A 24,703-nucleotide genomic window follows, 5' to 3' on the forward strand; every position below is an offset into this window, starting at 1 on the left:
TTATTAGGTGGTCTGTCATGAATATGACAGATCACCTTTTATTTTTATGTTGTTTTTGTTGTTATAAAAGTTGTAATTTAGGAGTAAATCATTCTTCTTTGACATAATTTTCATTCAATCTATTTTGATAACTGATATCTTTTCACATCAATGTTATAAATAAAATTATAATCATTTTTTTTCAAAATCATGTTTAGAAGTCTGTTACCTATGTTCTATAAGTCATGCAAATAAGATTAATCAAACACGATACTTTCTTGACGGGTGTTTCCCCGAATACAAGAGAATTATAAACCGAAAATGTTAGATCAATATGACTCATACATATATAGTTAAAAACTGAATCAACAATCGTCATCTTGTACCATAAATCCGCACCATTCCTGAAATATGAGTATTGCAATTGATGATACCGTTCGACCTCTGTGCATGGCGGCCCCCAGTGGGGCTAATAAATTGGGGAAAATGTTTCTGAGGAGGATGCTGACCTGGCACTGAGTAGATATACCACAAAATCAGCATGAAAATATATATCGATCTGTAGTGATGGAAATGAAAGGCGCAGTGGAAGGAGAGAAGGAAAAATAGAAGGGATATAGGAGTGAAGTGATTATGCCTAGTTGCCTAAAAACTATAAAAAATTAAACGGCACTAATACGGATAGTTTATGACACGTCCATTGACTCATGGCCCTGATGGGTATAGAGCGAGGGTGCTGGAGGTGCTGAAGCACGCCGAGATTTTCGTGGGGGGGGGGGGGCGCTGCGTGTGTTATTCTCCATAGGCACTACCCCCTGGAATTCTGTAAGGTTTGCCAAAATGATATAACCCAAATGACCTACATTTCGTAGTAAAACCCCTTCTTTTTGCATGTCAAATTTTTCGGAACCAAAATGGCCCTCTTTTTGTAGTGAAATATTTTTTCCTTTTTTTTTGCTTGTCATATCATAAATCAGCACCCCCTGTTAAACATCGTTCCCTGGGCCTTGCATTGACTCACTCAGTTCTTTGCACTCCGATATCAAAGTTCACTTTAATATTTTTTTACGAATAAAACCAATCTAAAAGAAAATCAAGAAATATTATTAGTGGCGAATCTCGGGGTGGGGTCACCCTTTCTCTGGCGGAAAAATCTGATTTGGACAAAATGATATATATTTTTCTTTCTTCGTATTACGTAACAATGTCGACTTTTAATGTGTTGTATAAAATGTGTTCTTTTGATTGTTTTATGTATATATGTATTGTGCAGGGCCCTGGTTGACAACAGTGTCTAAACCACTGAACAGGCTACCCTGGGTAAAGAAGACAAATAAAAAAAAATGACCTTTCTTGCATGTAAAATAAAAACCGACGGGGAAAGTGGTGTCCTTGACTATATTTAATTTCATCTAGGCCTACTTGTTAAGCTCTACCACAGGCATAAATATAGTGATTCTACATTTTTGGAACTGATATGCATCACCATCATCGGGACAGGCTGCTGCGGGATTCCTTTTTTTATTTAGCCTAAAAGGAAACGAATTGCAATTTTCCTTCAAGTTATTTAGTTATCTGTATTTTTTATTTCCACTCAAGAATTGCCTTCTGTTGACATCAATTATCGTCACATACGATCTTTGTTTAAACGTGACCGGTTGAAAGTGCAATGGGCTTACCCGAAAAAAGTGAATCATCGTCACGTGATACATGGTCGTTGAACGATGAGGGCTTACAGAAAGTTAAAAAAATTCGATAGAAATTTTGAAACTAATTATTTGGAGAAACACACACCTATCAACATATATTACCATGAACAATTTTAATACGGAGTTTCACAGTAAGTACATGTAGTTTATTTGTTGATATTTACATTTTCATTTATCTTCTGTACATCTGTTATTCTAATGTGGTTTATTGTATCTAAATTATACGTTAATGTTATATGTTATGGACCCCACGGAAGACCACCGCTACTGTGCCAGTCACGCTGAATGTGGGCTATCCACCGTATTTTATTGTATATAATTGTGCTTTTTAATACGGAAATAAATACTACTACTACTACATAGTGAGGAGAAGAAAAAAATCGTAACTGAATATCTGTGCATGGTGCAATAATTGTCTATATTGCTTGTAGTCATGATTAAAGTTGGCAAGTGTAGGAGGACCCTTTTCCTGTAAATCGACACAAATTTCAAACGATGTAAAGAGATTGTGAATCCATGTCTATTGCCATGTAGGCCTAAATTTCGATTCATATGTCTTTAAGTAACATATGCACCCGGGGGGAGGGGGATTGTCGAAAGTGAAAAATATCTCCTCTCGCCTTGGAGCCCCTTGGAGACCGTGAGACCAACCATGTCCCTGGTTGGTATGCAAATGGGGGAGATGCAATGACATCATCCACTTACTATTTCACTTGTATTTCATTATCTGAAATATGAAATATTCTTATTTAATAATCTAATAACAAAGTTATATTCCTTTCTGAACTTACCTTTGTTTTAATATTTTGAGGTTCAAATATCATTGTCAAATCTGTTTGAAACAAAAATTGTAAAATTAAAACGATAAAAGAAAGTAATAATGTAATAATGGGTGCAGGACATCATCGTCTCTCATTTGCACATCACTGAATTGTGCATGTTATAACTGTTTCCTGAAAACTTTAAAACTTCATAACTTTCTTATTCTATATCTGATATTGATCACGAAATTTCTGCGTTAAGCTTCTTTAATTTTCTCTATTTATTTAAATTACTCTTTTCTGGGGGTAGACTTGACCTTTAAGACGTGATATTCAAGCCTTCTAAAGTCTGTTCGGATTTATAGAATTTGGCACTCGATGTAAGAGTTAGCTAGTTCATCGATCAATCTGATTTTATACAAAATGACGTGAAATAGTGATAGTTGTGGACATCTGGCTGAACTTGATCCTAAATTTAACAAAAATCTTGGCTGAGATTCAATTTTTGAGTCTCACACCAGTACTGGATGATGCGATTGGGACCGTCGGCAGAGTTCATTGTGTTAAACGTACGTAGCAGGAGACGTCAATTACCCTACCCATAAGATCGTGTCATGCTATCACTATATTTAAAAAAGGAAAACTGGGAGGGGCTGTAGCCCCTTTGGTTTTATAAGAGATTACACAAGATAAAAAAGGAGAAGAGGAGGAGTTAGAAGAAGAACGAGGAAAGGAGAGCAAACGAATCGGTGTTCTGGATCATATTGGGGCTGGGGTGGGGGTGGGATAAGGCTGCAAGCATTTTCGGAGCCGAATCTTTTATCTCATACTGGTGAAGAAAAAAAGGGCGCACTGGAGAAGAAGTAAGCTAGGAGAAAAGAGAAGAAGAACAGCAACAGAGCGTGCATAATGCCCACCTGCACAATGAAAGGGAGGGGATGGGATGTTGGCCTATGATAAAATTATATATACATGTATAAATTTTATTAATTTCTTTATTTTATTTATTTATTTATTTTTTTTTTTTTGGGGGGGGGCAATTTTTGTTTTAAATAAGACTGATTATGCGACAATATGAACCGATTTTTTTTTTCAATTTAAATTGATCGAAATGAATAAGTAACTGTAACTGTGATAAGAATCTAACGATACTTCTAGATGGAATATTTAAAGGACAAGTCCACCCCAACCATTAATTGATTTGAATAAATAGAGAAAAATCCAACAAGCATAACACTGAAAATTTCATCAAAATCGGATGTAAAACAAGAAAGTTATGACATTTTAAAGTTTTGCTTAATTTCACAAAGCAGTTATATGTACATCCTGGTCGGTATGCAAATGAGGAGACTGATGACGTCATCCACTCACTATTTCTTTTGTATTTCATTATATGAAATATGAAATATTACAATTTTCTCCTCATTGTCAAGTGAAACAAAGATTAATTCCTCCCTGAACATGTGGAATTAGCATTGTTTTCATACTATATGGTTCAGTGAAGTTGGTCCCTGTAAAAAATGAAATATTGTATAATTCAAACAATAAAAAACAAAAGAAATAGTGAGTGATGGACATCATCGACTGTCTCATTTGCATGTCACTGAAATGTGCATATAACTGTTTTGTGAAAAATAAGCGAAACTTTAAAATGTCATAACTTTCTTATTTTACATCCGGTTTTGATGAAATTTTTAGCGTTTTGCTTGTTGGATATTTCTCTATTTATTCAAATCATCATTTTTCTGGGGTGGACTTGACCTTTAATGATAACAATACAATAAGAAATTTGTCTTGTTTGGCCAGATTTTGCATTTTTAATTTGATTAAACAATGGACCTACAAAGACATGCATGAAATATAAACGTGAGTCAATACCTATGAAAATCAGCACCTTCTGATTATGTTCATTTTAACATGTTTAATGAAAACATACAGGTACAAAAGAACAGTTTTCTGGTCTTGGCATTTGTTGGCTCATGTCGTGTATCAGAATAATGCCCTTGAATCAATATGCTTTAGATAGTCGGGCAGCAAAATCGAGAATCAAGACAATTTTAATGAAATTAACTTATTTTCGCTTCACAAATTTCCGCACTCACATAATGACATGAGTAGCATTGATAAATACACAATCTCTATACACACAATGTGCCTTTAATTTCTGGAATATTAGGAAACTCGGAAAATGGATTATAAACGATAAGAAATCAATCACAAAATAACCTCAATCGTGAAATATACATTTATTTTCACAAGTGGAACTCTTATAAAAAATCCGATTTTGATTTCTCTATTAATTTTATACAAATATAAATCTTTTTGTTTGGAATGGAATAGAACAAAGGATCGTTCAAAAACCTAACGAATGGAATACAAAGGTGCGTATGGTTTTCTCGATTACGCCTATCATTGCAATTTTCTTCCTTCACCTATTGACCTACAACAGGTCTACTCTGCAGCAAATTGATGTTTCCCGGGGAAACCCAAAACATCGAACTTCCTCTGAATTCCGTTACAGTGACTCATCGGGGTGACCATTGACCTTTGGATACTGGAGGGTATCCCCAAACCCCTTTCGCTCCAGACTTATATTTCGATGCTTCCATTTTATAGAATTATAAATACAAAGAAGGGATCAGCGTGACTCAGTAGATCACTTGCACTTGTGGTTCTCGGATAGTTCTTATTTGCAGACCAGTATTTAGTTTGATGATGGTTAATTCGACTTCACCAGCCGTCAAAATCTTTTGAAGAAGAATTTTATCCAGTAACGCAAGCAAAACAAAACATCGTTAATATTCTTTAATTGTCTTGGAGCCTATTTCACAGAAGATATTAAATCCTTTAACCTCATCTATTCCTCTATTCTAACACGATTTGTGAAAGCGTTCGAACTTAAAGTCTAGCTTATATTTTTCCTCCTTTACAAAACTTGACAACTGGACACCCTTTTTGCTGTACAGTCCTCATTTTCAACAAGCGGTCGCAAGTGAAATATGTCGCTAAAAACTGAAGCATTAGGCCTACGTGATATTGGTTTCTTAAATCTATAGTGACGTTTCATATTGTTATTGAAGGGAAGCTTAGAGCATTTAAGCTTCCTGGTGACGGTATAGCCGGTAGGAGGAATCCAAGTTCTCTGCGATCCAGTATTACCGTCTCCATTTCTACTACGGATAAGGCGAAACGCGATTTACTGTAGTGCAGCTGCTCATTGGTTGGAGCGATTATATGATAGGCAAGCATTCGCACATTTACTTTCTGCTTTGCTCCTGAACGTCGCATTCGAGATTGGACGAACTCTATAATGATGATGGGATTTGTTGGTATCTCACTGTTGATCGTTTGTTCTTGTGTCGTGGTCGATGGTCAGGGACATGGAGGAGGAGTTGCAGACTCACAAGAAGATCTTGAAGCTGCGCTGGTAAATATTTCAACGCACCATTCTATAGTATATTCATCAGAAAATAGTAACAACTATAATAATTATGCAACATATGCGCGCTTAATACATGTTTCTAAAGCCCACCGCACACCTTACGACTGGTCTGCGACCCGATTTCAGAATAAAATGTAATAGAATTTGATGCTAATATTGAGACTTGGAATATCTTACTGTGTAATGTTCGAAATCATCGTACGAATACCTATGATCAAATTTGTGACTATGCTATCATCCTTCTTAGAATAAAAGCGAATTTAATATCTAGTCGTAATGACGTCATAGCAGTCTTACGATTGGCTACGATTTGAACCTAATTTGGACTTTACTCCAAAATAAGGGCTTGCAATCTTTCAAAATTGTTATAATATTATTATTTCAATTAATTTCAACCTCAAATAAAATGATATGTTCCATTCACATCTTCAGAAAATGAGAAAAATGCGATTTGTTCCTAAATCGGGTCGCAGACCAGTCGTAAGGTGTGCGGTCGCCTTAAGCGTTGCATATAATGTTAGTTACCCCGGCTTTTAGGACGGCTACCCTGATAGAACGATTAAATTACATTCAAGGAATTTCTTCCTTCTGGGTAGGCCTACCCTATAACTACACCTGGGTGGAGAGTGGCAAATGCAGATAAACGCCTTGTCAAAGGATGCAAGTGCTGCGGTGGGATTTGAACCCCGAACCTTTTAGGTTCAAAGTCCGGACACTTATCAACTGAGCCACAACACATCTTATTATTCTCATTTAATTGAGATCTAACGTTTATACAAACTCTCATAAAAATAGGTGAAATTTTAAAATGTTATCTTTTTTACGTCCGATTTTGATGAAATTTTCTGCCTTATGCTTGTTTTATTTTTCTCTTATTCAAATAGTTTTGCTGTGTGGATGGACAATGCCCTTTACCATGTTTACAAAACTCGTTGCCTCTTTGATGGCGACCAATAGATTAATAGTTTATACCCATTGTCATTGAGATAGATTTAAAAAAATCCTAACTCGCACCCGACTAAATATACTGCCCAGGTTATTCGGGGGCAAAAACGACTGATACATTTTTCCGGAATAAACACAAATAAAAGTTAAAAACAAAACAAAACATGACCACGGACGGTGGTAAAACTGGTAATGTTTTTGTTAAATTCCGTTAGCATTTGGCCTAGATATATTATATTCTTTTGCTCAAAAAGTGAAATGATTTTTTTTACATCTAAAATATATATCATGTATCTAAATAATCTGTAAATATGCCTCTATTCATTACTCGACCTAATTGTGAAAGGATTAATGATCATTAACCCAAGGCCAGATTAAACTTGTACGAGTTCCATGATCAGACACCCTTGACACGATTCCCAAATTTAATGAGGGTCATTGCTTGTCCTGGTTTAATTACGATGTGGGATCCATGGTTACGTTTCCCCTGAGTTGAGTCGTTGTGCCCCTTTTTACTGACAACTGCAGACGTCATGAAAGGGGGTCTGGAGACCCTGTCTAACCTATGACGAATAGCAGTTTGTTGAATGTGGTCGATCTAATATCCTCTTTACAAAGACCAAAATAGCGGTATATGGCTCACAACAAGTAGATTTTATAGCCCGTGTGTTTAGCTCTTCGAGCTGCGATACAAGGATATCGTGATTCAAAATGACGATTTAATAACTTAAACTTTCTTGAACAGTACAAATCAGTTGTCAGGGTTAGGGACCCTGAATTCTATCATAACGTATAGGAACTACCTCACCCCTCACCTTGACTATGTGCCTCTTCAGGAAAGATGAATGTATAGAGAATAGTTCGAAAGGGTTTCTGTAGCGTTGTTTTAATGTTACTGCCGAATTTAGATGGAAATAATGCACCCAGTAATAACTATCTTACAGAGTAAAATAAAAAAAAGTTGATCATTATGTGCTGAAAAACTGCTGATAAATATGTACTGCTCATTTGACAATTTGATTTATTTGAAAACATCTTGTCAGAAAAGTCATTGCTTACAGAGTGCAATTGTAAAAGTAATGTTTAGCGAACCAAGACAATTATTTTAAATATATTGACAGTTCACATCTTCGTTTCACAACGAATGTGCGATTATGAAAACTTTGCCATTCGGAAGCTCGATGTTGATAAAATGCTGAGCTATCATAATGTTACCACGCACCATACGAATAATTGTGATATGCGCTATACAAGAACTGTTTATAATTATTATTATTACGAAACGGGTCCCATGTATTTTCATTTTAATCTGTTAAAATTATGTAAATTCTTATTTTTTTTTTAAAGTGACCATGAATAGTAAATTTTCTTCTGAGGGCGTTTCATTTTCAACATCGTCGCAAAATAGTGAAAATATGTTTGGTCACAATATGCTATTTAGACCAATCAGCATGCAGGATTTAATGCGAAACATTATATTATTTGTTGAACATTATGACAAAACCAGTAACGAAATTAGATCGTTATTTTTTTAAATTTTTTTGCTCGCTTGAGAATTCACAATTTTTTCTCAACATGCTCCATGTTATACCCCTCAAAATTTTGGGGTGATTACACTATTAACTATGAATTGATAATGGATGATAAATATATGATTGATGAAATTTTAGTGAAGAAAGAAAGAAGAAAAAAGAAAGAAAGAAATATTCGTTTTATATCATTGTCTTTTATGGAATTCTAGACATGTTTTTTTATAACGGGAAGAACGGTGGAGTTGACAGCTTGCATTTGTATTTCTTTCTCTAGCTTGTAACATCATTACACCGACAAAATATTTTCAAATCATTGTTATTCCCACAAAATTAATCCCTTGAACATGATGAAAGCACCATATCATATTAAAATTTCATCCTGCTTTGCAAGCATAGAGATTACCCCTAAATCCATTTCGGACTTCCCTCTTGGTTTCTTTTTACTTATATATTATGTTATTTCCATATCGTGCTTATCATACATGACTTTGCAATATAAACACAGTTTCATCTTTTATTTTATCGGATTTATTTTTAATAATCATCTTTAACTCTCATTCCTTTGCTCTTTCTCCTTCTCGTGTCCGCACACCCACACCCTATACACTCACCTTTCGTTTTTTCTCTCCTTTTCAATCTCTCTTTCTCTCTCACACAAACAGAGTGCCACACACCCACACACACCCACAATGTGGGTTGGTGTGTGGGACACTCTCAAACACATACAAACTCCCTCCTCGTCCTCTGTAGCTCTTCCTCTTTCAGTTTCACAGATTACAATGATGTAACGAATGATTAATCTATTTTTCGTAGTTTTTTTTAACTTCAAACACTTAACAGCCCTTAGAAATGTTAGAAAAGTCTATATTGTGGAAAGAATGAAACCATATTAATGAATCATGCTTAAAAGAGTCTTCCTTCCGGCAGTTCAAAATCGAACAGGAAGGATTTGCCCACTTGGAATATGAAGATAGGGTTAATTAAAATTTGCTGAATCTAATTATGTTATTTTCACGATATAGCTTTCAAGTTACATGAAGGACATTTCGTCTCCCGAAAAGCCTGACTAGAAAAACAAAAATGGTCAATCAGTGACGAAGACATTCTACAGGGTGCACCATTACTTTTTTTCATCAAATTTTACGGGGTGCGCCGCACCCCCCCCCTTCAATCCACGTCTGATACGCCATCAACCTGACAACATAGTGAAATCATTTTTAGATGATGACTTCAGTAGATGATAATGACTTATAAATGCAAATCATCCAGAAACGCAATCGAAATCTACCGGCGCAAATCTTTTACGATTTTTGCAATTTCGATTTTGTTTTAGTTCGTTGAATTTTGATCATGATGCTAAAAATATTAAAGTTTAAAATCAAGTATTCGCTTACTTGCAAGGCTGGCGACATTCTATATCCGGGCTTGAAAGTTGTCCGCAGAACTGAGCAATAAATCCACTGTACGACATCCTTTTTCTCAAGAAATCGACAATAATTTAGTCGATTTTGCGGGTAGAGGCTAAGTATTTAATTTCAAAATATTGACGAAACTAATCTGTCCTTAGTTGAGTGAAAAGGCCTTGGTATTAACAACTATTCATGAAATATGTAAAACGATTGATGAATGTCGCAAGACATTTTACTGTTCTTATGACTGAACAAGTGCCAACTATTTCAGTATCTATAGTCAAAATGTTGATAACATTCAATATCGCTGATAAAGAACGGAGGGGCCGAGTGTTGCCTCTGCTGGCCTCAAATTTACACAATTTTTTTTTTATCAAAACACTGTATTGCGGTTCTTTATTCTGACATTCTAATACTCCTAATGTATAACACAATTTTCACCAAATCATCAATATTTTGGCTAGCTTTTTTTTGGCTTGTAAACTCTCCATTTTTTTAATCGTCTCCAAAGTGCTTATCCCCTCCCAATTTTTGCCTTATTGCGCATCTTCTTTCATCAGGATCATGAAATCTTGAAGTCTGTAAAACTGGTTATTATCTTGATATTGAACGTGACTTAAAAATCATGAACAGGTGTCCGATTGAACAATGTCATTTTCAAAGTTTGCATTGTTACTCGAGAAACATGACATCATACTTTCAAAGGTGTGTAGAGACAGCAGCTGGGTATAAGTTCAAATCAAGTTCATGGTTATCACTTCCCCTACGAATGATATTTTAAATCAATCCAGTTCAATACACTTAGGTTAGCTAACTTATTTAAGTTTGAACTGTTATTAGTTGATCATAGAATTACACACTTATGAATTATTATCGTCACGGTATTGCTTACTTTTGAATATTCATTCCAGTAAGGAATTTACATAACCTAACACAACATCATCATTCTGATGAAAGCCAGGACATATGTCTATCTAGTCAAGGACTTTAAGCATCTACTTGGTTTCTTCAAACTCTACCACATGACTCTGCGTCATACAATCAAGTCTCGTGACATGTGTACCATCTTTAATTCTTCAAATTATTCCTCACAATATTCACAGATCAGAATAGACGTGTCGTATCATCTCACGATAGTGAAAGCTTACTCATAGCATTACCACTGTTGAGCGGAAGTAATGATGATGTCATACTCATCAAGGGAAAAACATGAATACTTTTACTAGAATTACATGTAGATATATCTTTTGTTTGATTAGTTTTTGTCTGACAACAACCAAAGAAAGTCGCAGTCACAATATTTCAGATATGATCTGACGAATGGCCTAACAAAGGTATGTCAACAAGAAAAGTTTTTTGGTGGACAAATATAATCAATTATGATATAGTAGTTGTCTGTACAAGATCATTTGGAACCAAAGATAACATGGAAATGGTAAACAATGCTAGAAAAAAATATTCCAATTTGAAATCATCAATTCAAATCAAATCAAATTCAACTCAGGACGTATTCAATGGTATTCGTATCCTCCAAATACAGTGCTTTCTTATATGACAAGCCAGTGGGACAATTTCACATTAAGTATTAACTTGTCTAAATGCAGAGTGAATCATTTATTCATTGCATAAAGTTTATTGTATTTTTGTGTTCAGGTTTTCCTATTAGAAAATAAACATTTTTTTGTTAATTCAGGTAGGCCTATTGGATTTTGGATCATGAATTAGAGAGGCAAAAACATCCAAGGCACCACTGGTAATCTGCACTAAAGAGAACCATCTCATTTTAAAACAAGCCACGCATTTGCATGCAGTTTAGCCCCGAATAGATTGCCCTATTACTTTAATTGTACGAAGAAACATGAACCCGAAACATGACCCAACCTATTAAAAGGAGTCAGAAATATCGAAAGAACATTCTTTAGGTTCTCATTTTCACATATTTTCCTCCTCGAGGTCCCTTGATACAAACTAGAAAGTAACTGTAATCACTATTGTTGTCTGACTAACTTTAAAAACCTGTTTTATCAGACTCTCACAATTTTGTGTTAAACAGGTTGTTGAAAAAAGTTCAACCAATTATTGTTCAAAAGCATTTTAAAAAGTTGTTAGAGTGACTGGTTTAAACAATGGGCTCAATATTTTGAACAACCGCGTTTTCACAGTTACGTTAACTAGGAAAGAATGAATTCATTTACCTCATTAATCCTTTTATATGTGAGATCTATATCGGTTGAAATTGAGTAAGAGACGCTTTGGCTCAGTGGAATGACTGTATTTGCTTATTTAATTTTAAATTAAGCCAATCAGTTAAATCATAATGTGTAATTGACTCGGTTATCACGTTTAGGTTTAATTCGAACACTGCAACATTTCAACATCCTGAACCCGATTATCCAACCTTCAAACCCCGATGACTTTGTCCGTGACCGCATAATGGTAATTACCCCCAAATAGTGTTTCCAGTGTATCAGTGCTAACTCAATGTTTACAGTTTTATGTGTTGAACACAAAACATTGAAAATTAGTCACCCTCGTCATGCTATAGTGGAAAACGTTTTCGGCAATGCCGTTTATGAAGTTTGTGTTCGTTTCTTTTCTATTTTCACCTCTGTACCAGACGTGAATACAAAGCAAGATAAATGAGAAGAAAGGAGGGGGGGGGGGGGGAGGGTAGCTAACTAAACTTAGCCCATAACCATGATAACATAGATAACGTGAGATTAACGTTCCCTTATTTAAAGGAGTTTGCATCAGGAACTCTACGCTCTAGATAAAATGATAAGCCAAATACTTTAAATATACGACAGGTTTGGACACAGTGATCGATTTCTGAATATTGCCAGTGCGTGTAGAGAGTGAGAAAAAGAAAAGTATTACTTGTTTCAAGCTGTTGATTAATTCTGTAATTTATTTAGCAGCAAATTGACATTTTAAGGAATGCGAGAAAATACATAAATTATGAGAGCAAAATTAAATCCCACTACTATAGATATTTAGGAAAGTCAGTTTACGTTAGATGTTATGGAATATATTTCTCGTCATGCTTTACTCTAAAACATGAAAAGTGGCAAAGGGGTAACTTTTTCAAGGGCCGAGGAGTGACAGTGTTTATGAGAAGGTTAGAAAACATTGTTACTCCTCGGCCATTTTCCATCCATACTTGTAGTCTAGTTCCAGATTAAAAAAAATCTTTATTCACTGACTGTATATTCTGTTTTCCAGAAAAAGTCATTTAAACAATCAACAATTGTACTGATATTTTCATGATTATTATGTTTCAATTACACGAAAAAGCCCGCATATTGTATTTAGTATATAGGATAATTTTGATTTAGACCACACAACTAAACTCCAAAAGAACCAGTCTGATCCTTGGGTTGAATTAACATGAGTAATCATATAAAATTATCTTGAACTGGCTTTATTTCAGATATCGAATGAATTGTTTCCGATACTTAATTGTTTACAGCGGCTTTCAGGGCCCTTCTGGTTACTGCTAATTATTACGCAAACCATCTCAAGAATTTTTTTTTTAAATACGGGGAACTTTGCCAGACATAATGTAGGCCTTAAAGGGGAATGAAACCTTTGGAATAAGTAGGCTTGTGTCGAAACAGAAAAATCAAAGAAACAGATCAGCGAAAGTTTGAGAAAAATCTGACAAACAATGAGAACTTTATGAGCATTTGAATATTGCAATCACTAATGCTATGGAGATCCTTCTATTGGCAATGCGACAAGGATGTGTGATGTCACATGTGAACAACTTCCCTTTGATGGACTATAAAATACCCCAAAAATGTATCTTTTTGTTTTTTCTGATGGTGATACAAACTTTTTATCCATGATCTATTCTTTAAAAATCTGTATTACATGCCCTATATAGAAAGAACAAATGATCTACTGATATATGTGATAAAAGAGGCAATTTAAGTGAAATATATACTAAAGTAATGGGGAGAGTTGTTCACAAGTGACATCACACATCTTTGTTGCATTGCCAAGGTGAGGATCTCCATAGCATTAGTGATCGCAATATTCAAATGCTCATAACCTTCTCATTATTTGTCCGATTTTTTTCAAACTTTCGTTGATCTGTTTCTTTGATTTTTCTGTTTTCACACAAGCTATCTTGTTCTAAAGGTTTCATTCTCCTTTAATATTAGAAGTTGTTACAAACACTCAGAAAAGTGTATGCGTGTGGGAATCGGGGGGGGGGGGTGGACTTGTACCAGCGATCTCTTTGTGAAATATTGTTTTTGCAGTTTGAACTATACACATCAGTAGCCTACTTTCTTTTTCCATTCATGGTCAATAATGGTATGGCTGCAAAAATATCACGACTTGGCCTAAAGCATAACCTTTCGTGAATGAGTCATAGCACTGGCGTAAATAATATTTAAAAAAATCACGACAAGGGGGAAAAAGAGAAAAGGACAGAAAAGGAGAGAAAGAAGGGTGAAATATGATACTATTGATACTAATTTCTGAATATTTTGTCAAAATCTATCTCGAAATTGGAAATTTGTAACAAAGATGACTAAATTTTTGCTCACTCGCTTCGCTCCCTCGCAACTCTTTATTGATTTCACGCTATGCGCCATATCTAGCCCCTTTAACATGTTCAAAATGTTTGGCTCATTACGCCACCCCCTCTCCCACACTCTCTCTCTCTTATCTTATCTTATTTTATGTCCTTCTTCTTTTTTTTATAAGAAACACTAGACAGTGGCCTGTACTGTTACCCGAAGAAGAAGAAGATATACTCCTTCACGCAAAGAAAAAAAAAATCAACTCCGTGACATTTCCTTACGTGTCCGGGCCAAGTTCTGTTTAGGACAGGAAGATAGTTTTAGTGCTGCCCGACTGCCTCTAAATTTATATACGCGATCCATTTTTTGAGCGCTGAGAGAGGCTTATGCAGTAATATGGGGCATAAATCACTTTAGCATTACAGAAATATATTGAAATCAGAGCGGAAAATAGATATTTGTTTGATGAAGGATAAGGCTTTCTATTGAAATAACATGTGCAAGTGCAATATAAATACTTGAAAACCCCGATTGTTTATCCTGTTGTGTAAATACTTTCATTTTGCGTTCTAGTTTAAGTTTGCCATTGATACCATGGCATGCTATCATTCAAGCATGGTGTTTAAATGAGATATTACAACAAACATAAATTTCATGCCTATTTTAGGATGTTATGTGAAAAATACTTTATAAATTGAAATTATTTTCTTTTTCCAGAACTACCTTAGCAAGTACCAGGGCCTGCCGATGTCCAACGACCCAAACACAAGGATGTCTTTGATAAGTCATACCGATCTTGCTTCCACCATCCGCAATATGCAATTGTACATGAATGTACCCCTGACAGGGCGCGTTGATGCTGCTACCAAGACCAAGATGACCCAGCCCAGGTGTGGGGTACCAGACCCAACTGGTCAAGATGCGGCAGGCCACGCCCTCGGTGGTAGAATGAGAAGATATACGCACACCGGGGGAAAGTGGGAGAATCCAAGTCTAACATTCCGGTAGGAATTGATCTGATATTCGTGTTTATATTGCCATTGTTGTAGTGTTGTGATGCGGATGAGGATGTATCAGGGACACAACAAATAATGGAAAAAGTTATATTATTTCTAAATGCATTTATTTCAGAGTATGGACTATTAAATCGAATCAAAGAGAGAGGAGGGAGGGAGAGTGGAAGAGGGAGAAAGAGAAGGAGAGAGGAAGTGAGAGAGAATGGGAGGGGATGGTAAAAACTAATGCCAATTTGGCAATTTCATGTAAATCTTGAAAATCTATGGCTGTGTTATGCCGCCACCACATGCTTTCAATTGGATGGCTATGTAAATTTCGAGGGGGCCAGACATGGCATATGGGGCAGAATTAATTGAAAGCTTTGAGCGTGTGAAGCGAGCGAGCAAAACCTGTGAACTTTCTAATGCAAAATCTAACAGTGTAATTGATTTTGACATAATACTCAGAAAATAATATAATATTTCACCCCTTCCGTCCCCTTTCTCTCCTTTCCCCCATTTATTTCCTGGTCGTGAAAATCTTGTGGATCAATGGCCCAAAGCCCCCCCCCCCCCTGTATGCCAGTGAGTGAATAGTAGTAGTAGACAAAGCTAATAACAAATTAGTGAAAAAATTGCCATGAAGTAACTATTTCAATTGAGATGTTTTATTTATTTCTAATAAGAGTTATAATAAAGATATCAAAAACTCTCGCTGGGGATGTTTAGGTCTAGGAACATTGGAATAAAATGTTTCTAAAATACAACATTGAAAGCGAAGTTGTTGGCAAGTACTTTACGAATGTTGAATAGGTTTTTTACCAAATAACATATATTTGAAGTTTTGCATATAGCAAAAGTTCAGCAAACTTGGCTCGCTTGCTTCGCTCACTTGTTAGCAGAGGAACAGGAGGATAGCTCATCTCCTTAAAATCATCAAAATAAAAACAAATGCGGAACCCGCCTCAAATATTAAATTAACCGACATTGGCGTGATAATACGAATTGAACTACGCTCTTTTCACGTTCAGTTTTCTTTGCGTTTATTTGCCTTGCCAATTACATTTTACATGTGTGCTCCTTCATCAAAATCTGATCAAATTCTTGGTTCAACCCCCCCCCCCCTTTTGAGTTACATCATTAAAGAGCTGTTGTACTAAAAAAAACTAGCAAGATCTCAAAAAAGGAATGTAGACTTTTGGGAAGTAAATTTTGTGGCTTTTTTGCCACAAAAGATGATGCTTATGAAAAAAAAATCATCTTACCCGACTGTATTTTCAGTATTATAGTAATATTTTGGCTAATTTCGGATTCATGATATTGGAACCTTTACAAATATTGCTCAAGAAACGTTTGAGAATCTGCATAAAGGGAGTATTTGATAAGTAATTGATTATCCTCGTCCATTCTTTTCCTTAACGCAGAATCCTGAATACTCCTCCAGAGCTTCGAAGACGTGAAGCTGAAGATGCGATCCGAAAGGCCTTCAAAGTATGGGAGGACGTCACTCCGTTAAAGTTCACCGAAATTCGCGGTGTAGAAAGGGCTGATATTTATCTCAAATTTGGTGCTGGTGCCCACGGCGATCTTTTCCCCTTTGATGGACCGGGTTTAACGTTAGCCCATGCTTTTCCACCCCAGAGTGGATGGGATGATCTCGATGGTGATGTGCACTTCGATGATGACGAGACTTTTACAGTAGCTACATATGATGGTGAGTGTATGGTCAGTTACATTTCTATGTGTGAATGTCATGGTAACAATTTCTGTTTGTGAAAAAATATACCCGAACAGGTGCACTATATTCATAGTTTTCCAGCATGATGACTTTAAGACATGTGACTTTTATTATAAAAGAAATTCGGCCCACTGAAAAATAAATAAATGAAATTGGACTTACAGTATTGTTCACAAATTATCGACACAGACTTGTGATTATGACAGTTTCTTTTACTCTGGCAATATTCGGTAAGGATCAGTCAATATAAAAGCAAAGATCTCATAAAAAACGTGGTAAAAATCAATGATGGATTTAAACTTGTCTTCCCTTATAGGTACAAACTTGTTCCAGGTAGCTGCTCATGAAATAGGTCACAGTCTTGGTCTAGGTCATTCCAGTGACTCACGAGCCCTCATGGCACCCTTCTACCCTGGCTACATCCCTGACTTCCAACTTCATTACGATGATCAACTTGGAATTCAGAGAATTTACGGTAAGGTCCGATGAGGGATAACTTTACAGAACAAGATCTAAAAATGATATACATGTATATATTATACTACGGATAGGTCTATCGAAGTCAGAGGATGGGACCCTAGAGATGCGGTGAAGAACCTTGATGAAACAAAAGTCTCGGGTTTGCAGCTCTTTAATAATAGTGATTTGTTCTTGTAATTTATTCTATATCTTTCTTCTCCATGCTTTCACTTATAATTTGTTAACTTGTCTTTGTTTTTCCTTTTCATTGCCCATTTCGTTCATACTCTTCTTAATACTACCAAAAGAGGAAAGCAGCTGATTCGCCTCTGTCGGATGCAGACAATCGCGTTTCTTTTTTCTGTCTTGCCCAGATGACTGTAATAATTCATGCCACCCCCCCAAAAAAATGATAAAATGAAATAAAAATGAATAAAAAATAGAATAAAAATAAAATGAATATACAAAAAAACACAAAATGCGCACTCTCATGTCAATATCGGGTCGTGTGGTCCAGTGGCTAGAGCATTGGACTCATAATCGCAAGGTTGTGTGTTGGAATCTCCACTCTGCTATTGTTTCCACTTTGATAAAAAAAGGTCCGAGAGTGATATCTGTCGTCTAGTCAGCCACAATGACTGATTAACCTAGACGTAAAATATTTCCTAGGTAATTTGTTATATACCAGCTTGGCGTTTACCAGCAAAACACTGTCCTGCCGAGTTCCTACGGAAACAGAATAACAGGCTTTCACTTGCTTTAATATTCCCTCTCTTAATCGCAAAAATAAATATTAACAGGTAGTAAGAGACCCCCTGTTCAACCACCGACAAAGCGACCTCAGCCTGGACCTGATCCTGGACCTAGTCCTGGTCCTGACCCAGGACCTAAACCTGGACCTACTACCAAGGCACCTGATGGAAGATGTAAGAAGACCTATGACGCCATTACACTTATCAGAGGAGAATTGTTCGCTTTTCAGGTACGTTGTATTATTAAGATATATATTGGAAAACTTAGGAACACGCGTGGCACAGAGGAAGTTGAATATAGAGGGGGGAATACTTTTATAGTAATATAATAGGATCTGCTTTAAAATAAGTAGATGCGAGGAAAATGAGTCTTTTGTCATTCATGTATCTTTATCTGCTGCACACATCCGGAATGCTTGTTCATGTGCAATCACTTGGTATTTACAACAAATTTTGTTGTGTTAAGCAGGGGTATGGAAGTTCAGTGAATTTCTGATGTGCAAAATTAGACCTATATGAGCCTCGATTGTGGTTTCAGATTTTTTTTCTTCAGGTCTTTACACATTCCTTATTATGATGGTTTGACACTATTCAGGAATATTAGTTATTTAATGTTGTTTCATTTCATGTTGATTGAATGTTTAAAATGCAGGTGCATAGGCCTATCGCTAACTTTGGATTTTAAACCTTCACGGCTTTGCATGGTAGAAGTATGAAAAACAAAACACAAAAATTTTCCTTTCTCAAAATGATGCGTCTAGTACTTGGAATTAGGGAATGGAGAGTATACCTACTATTATCAAAATCTTGACATTCCATTATTCACACCACCTACTTGTTCTTCTGTTACAGAATGACATCTACTGGAGGCTACGGTTTCCCCAGGAACTCATCTCCCGTGACACCGGCGAGCTAACATCACACTTCTGGCAGGCATTCCCAAATAAAATAGATGCCGCCTACGAGAGATATTTTGATCACATGATCTTCTTTTTTAAAGGTCAGTCAGTTCTCTTGAGTCTATAATACTACCATGTATTGTCGATCCTCTCGATATTACCAGTATTACCTATGAGTATGTAATGGAGGAGTTGCTGTTGCAAGGGAGCAGCGTCCCTCCCGATTGTAAAACTTGCACTCTCTACTTGCTACGACTCTTTTTTCCTTTTGGGCTTAAAAAGGATGCTCTGGGCTGAAAATGATATGATTTAAACAGATAATGAAAAATCAGACAAACGAAAGATTGACAATTTGATCAAAATCGGAGAGCGAATAACAAAGTTATGGCATTTTAAAGATTTGCATTATTCCGGTGAAACAGTTCTAGGCATGTCTTCATGAATATTCAATGAGCAAATTGATGATGTCATATCCCCTCTTGTATTCTATTATATGAAATAAGGTTTAATTCTACAAAGAACTGAAAAAAAATGGATTGACAACTGATTAGTGCATTTGATATTAATTGCTGCAACTTATAGAGGAGACAAATGTATGAAAAATGAAACAATTATGATTTCATGTAATAAGATAAGAAAAAGGAAAGTGTGGATGTGATATCATCAGCCCACCTAATGAATATTCATGATGATGTGCATATGACTATTGTCACAAGATAATGCTAAACTTTAAAATTCGATAACTTCATCATTTGTTATCAGATTTTGATGAAATTTTCAGCACTTTGCTCTGTGAAATTTACTCTCTTTATTAAGATATGAATATTGTCAGCCCGGAGTATCCCTTTTATTAACATATATTTATCCTGATATTTTCAGGTTGTATATGAGTCCAGTAATTACTAATAATCTAGGATAAACTGAACATTGTCATTGGTGTCAATGATTCTGTACAAAGAAACATAAACCCCCGGCAAATCTTGTTTATCGTTACCGATATCATTTACGTTATATTTTCACAAATTAAATCTGAATTGTCCAAACAATCAGCTTTTTGCTACCATTACAAAGCTTTAAAACGAAGAGAATGTTTTTTTTATATAAAATATCTATCGTTTTATGACGAACTTGTTTCCCATACTATTTTCAGGAACCGAATACTACAAATATAATGGACTAAGCCTGGTAAGCGGGTATCCAAAACCAATCAAAAGTCTTGACCCAAAGCTACCGGGTAATTTGGATGCTGTTATTGGATTCCCAGAGTATTCGAAGACATACTTCATCAAGGGTCGAAAGGTTTGGCGATTTGACGAACTGGAGCAGAGAGTTGATGACCAGTATCCGATAAACATCAAACACGTATTTCCCGGTGTGCCGAGTCCTGTTTCATCTGCTTTCATGCATAAGGGTGAGAAATGTGTAATGAAGAAACAGTGATATTGATGAAGTTTATAAATACTAGTAGTTATTATCTTCCAGAATCATGCAAACAGTATGGTGATTATTATCACATGAAGCTGATTTTCATGGTTCATTTCACCATCAAACCAAGGTGAAATTAATGTTCATAAACCCCATTATTGGATGATCTATTTTTAAAGTAAACTTTCTAATGCAAATATGCAACCCAATAATTCGCAAAAAAGACAAATGGTCTACAGTTCAGACTGCATCGGGCTTGATAGCGTTAAACGATCTGAAGGTGACCTAATGTTTTCTGCGAAAAAAATAGTATCATTCTATGTCCAGCCCTTTTTGTTGTCTTCAATACTTCAATATGTTAGTTTGCATGGCAAGTACGCAAATATGTTACTATATCCTACAGTAGGAGAACTAACATGATTTGTTAAAATTAATATTCCAAACTCATTATCTATCTCATTTTCAGACGGTGTTGCTTATTTCTTGAAGGGTTATGAGTACTACCGCTACAATGACACATTGAGAAGTGTGGATGGGCCCCCACGTAGATTCGGCGTTGACTTCTTGGGATGTGATCCTAACAAACTTATCCAACTTGGTCTAGATTCTGGCAATAGTACCGGATATCATGGAGATAGCAACATCATCAGGCCTTCCAAAACTTTCACATTGCTTTTAACAGTGGCAGCAATTTTGCATTTGTTTCACTCTAGGTTTTACTAGGTTGTACTTTGATAGGTTACATTTCATTAAGCATTACAATGGCTTCCGAATTTGGAAATAATAATTTATATTAAACAGAGAGGTGGCATTATTCAGTAAAAAATCTAAATATACGTTTTTCCCGGAGAACATTATCCATAAGTCGCATATGAGAAAAATTCTGGCCTATAGTCTGACAGAAGTAAGGTTATCAAAATGGTCAAATCACTTTGATTACCTGCTGAAGAAATGATCGAGCATTAAAATAATTCTTAAATGTGGGACCGGTTTCTTTGCAACAATCATGACAATGCTATGATGGTATTGTGGTGCATAACAATATCAAGTGTTCTGCTTGCGATTCGTAGGACTAATAAATGGTCTTTGATATCACAAAGATGGCACCTTGCAATAAAGCCAACGAAACACATCGCAGACGAATGGTTTCTGAATTGATCGAGCCTTGTAAAGCACTAGAAATCGCTGCCTTGCCGAACGATCATGTCTCCTTGGTCTCCTTTGACTTCGGAGACGTCGTTGGGGCGACACTTCCTCAACATCGCCACATTTTGGATACCGATAACAGTATTGAAATAAAATAAAAGTGTTTGAAATTCATACAAGTTTCTGCAAACACTGATATAGTAGTTTGTAGAGACGTTGTAGAGACGTACCAGAGACACGTCTGCAACCAGAGTTGACTCGGTGGTCTACACTAACATGACTTGGGAGATGTGAATACGTTTCTCGCCTGAAACATGCGGAATGAGACTTACCCAAACAAAGTAGGGTAGATTCTAAAAACCCTTTGGAGAATTGACGAATGAGAGGTTGCATTCAACTGCTACACGTATTAAAATTCAACATTAGATAATATAAACAAAACGATTGACAGTGTGTTATAGCACACTTGTGAGAACATGTTATAAACAGCTTTCTTAATGAAATATCTCATGTCGGTGTGTATGACGATTATCAGAAATAAAACGCATCTATGAAATATGCAAAATGCCGAGTACATTTTCGCCGAATCATTGTGCCAAACCTGAAAATTATTCAGAAAATCATCAATTTGACTTATTTTGAAAAAGACGCGTGAAAACTCATGTTAGATATTACATAACAATATAGCTGTAAAAAGAAAGTTAAGGACATGGAAAAAATAGCAGAGGAACTTTCGTTGTTTTTTTATTTTTACACATTTGTGAATATGATATTATGACTATGATAATTTGTTTTAGTCATGTAAGTGGTGGTGCTGTAACTTGTTAATCTTAGCTGCTTCTTCTTTGATATTTATGCGAGTGTACATTGTATCATGCTGTAGGAAATTCTTATATTTCAGTATTTACCCAATGTAAATAGTTATTCGTTTAGATTACGACATTTTTTTTTATAATGGCCTACAATTAGATTTGATATTCTCGAGCATTGCCATAACCATGATAACTCGCTGGCGAGTCACCAAATATGTGCAATCAAAACTCATGCTTTCTCAGCTATCTCTCTGAAGATATGTAACCCACAATATTCAAAGATAATCTACTGAGTCGATATTGTGCATCATTAATACATTGTTGGATATTCTGTAAACTCTGTAAATACAAAAGAGCTAATCTGGTCCCTAATCACGCTTCTCTCAGAGTGAAATGAGGTACCAGTCCTGATGGAGTGAGATTTCCGTCTTTCAGGAGTGGATTTCAAATCTTTTGGAGTGAAAGTGAAAAACAGATGCACACTTTCACTCCTGAAAAGGTGAGAACTTACTCTTGAAATACCGAAATCTCACTCCATCACGACTGGTACCTCATCCCACTCTGAGAGGAGCGTGATTAGGGATCAGATTAGCTCTTTTAGGTCTATATATAATCATTCTTTCTTTTTTTCAACATCGGTACAAACACTGCATTTTGTTGTTTCGTTAATACACTTGCTGGCAAGTGTGGTTTCATAATTAGTGCTAATATTTTGCAAGTATAATGTGCTTATGAATTCACATTATCCTTTTTTATATGATCCAAGAGAAATCTTTTGTAAGATTTAAGAATAAAATTACAGTAACAACCAAAGAAACCAACTCCAAACCGGCCGATGTGATGTCATTTGAAATATTGTAATAGTTTGATCGGTTTCATTGGTGTTACAGTAAATACAAAATCACATGTATATATGAGAAACACTTAATTTTGACCCAATGGTTGTGAAATCATTTTTTTTTATCTGATTACTTTTAACCAACTTTTCAGAAAGTGCATACATGCAAGCATCTTGTGCTCTCCACCGAAAAATATTGTGAAAAGTCACTTTCCCTAAAAGTTATATATCAAATGTATGAGGTTTTGCCTTTTTTTAAAATCATTAATTGTTGTAAATTGATACCGCGATAAAAAATATTAAAAAATAACAAATTATTTGGTCGTAAATGCATCTCATTTTTTTTAACCCAGGCTCCAATCAAATGTTCATTTGTCTTTATATGTGTACATTGATTTTTACCACGCTTTGTTGGGTTCCCCCAACATCTACATTTTGACATCGTTTCCTGAAATGAATTTTCTTTGTAATAATTACCGCTTCTGCAAATATAATGTCATTATATTGAAGTTTGATTCTTATCGTGTCTTAACTTATGAACACAAGAGGGCATTACCTGCAAACAAGGTGTTTAGTGCAAAATACTGAAAAGGGGGCCAAACATGTGCCGACCTTTACTAGTTTTTTTGTTTTAATTAATATTTTATTTTCTTCCTCTTTCAAATCAATTACTAGTTGAAAATTAAATTTGGGAATCACCCCATCTATCGACCAGCTACTTTTATCAAGGTGATTCCAAATTGAAACAGGGAGGGTTGAATGTGGATGTGTACAAGCGAGTGAGGGTGTGTGTGTGTGTGTGTTTGTGCGTTTGAGGGAGGAAGGGAGAGATACGGTACTGGAGGGTGAGAGGGATGAGAAGGGGAACTTCTAGGATATAAATAATCCAACAATACCATGAGCGACCAGTTACGGAAAGAGAAATGAAACTAGATTGATCGTGTTGAAGCATGGAATGGGGCAACGTTTTACTGGTCTCCCCCCCCCCCCCTCCATCCGAACGTCTCGGAATCGCCAATGGGAATACCTAAATTATATAAAAAGACAGTGCGCTTTTCCTGTCAGACGGAATAGATACATTTAGATTACTCATATAGTGAAATGTATAAAGCGGGTTAGAGAGAAAAAATACTGAGGAGTGTAATATATAAAGGTAATGGGGGATGGGAAGGAGATGATGGGGGGGGGGGGGTCATAATATGTGGCAGTTTAGTGAGTTTACTAATGATTGTTTTAGATGATGAACTCATATCCACGTTAAGCATGTCAGGGTTAAATCTCTGATTCACCAAGTCTTAGTCTGTCACCCCTATTCTTCCTGAACTAATTC

At 35.8% G+C, this 24,703-nt stretch overlaps 1 protein-coding gene across 1 annotated transcript; it reads left to right on the forward strand.

Annotated features, from left to right (window-relative positions):
• Positions 1-5,279: 5,279 nt before the first annotated feature.
• On the forward strand, positions 5,280-23,882 carry LOC129275958 (collagenase 3-like). Its single transcript, XM_054912411.2, has 8 exons — positions 5,280-5,876; positions 15,027-15,313; positions 16,729-17,018; positions 17,359-17,517; positions 18,302-18,483; positions 19,106-19,253; positions 20,303-20,563; positions 21,044-23,882. Exons 1-8 carry the CDS (start codon positions 5,760-5,762, stop codon positions 21,298-21,300), a joined length of 1,701 nt encoding a protein of 566 aa, XP_054768386.2. The 5' UTR covers positions 5,280-5,759; the 3' UTR covers positions 21,301-23,882.
• The last annotated feature ends 821 nt before the right edge of the window (positions 23,883-24,703 follow it).

This window comes from Lytechinus pictus, chromosome 2, assembly GCF_037042905.1.
Source record: "Lytechinus pictus isolate F3 Inbred chromosome 2, Lp3.0, whole genome shotgun sequence".
In the NCBI taxonomy this organism is placed as follows: Eukaryota; Metazoa; Echinodermata; class Echinoidea; order Temnopleuroida; family Toxopneustidae; genus Lytechinus; species Lytechinus pictus.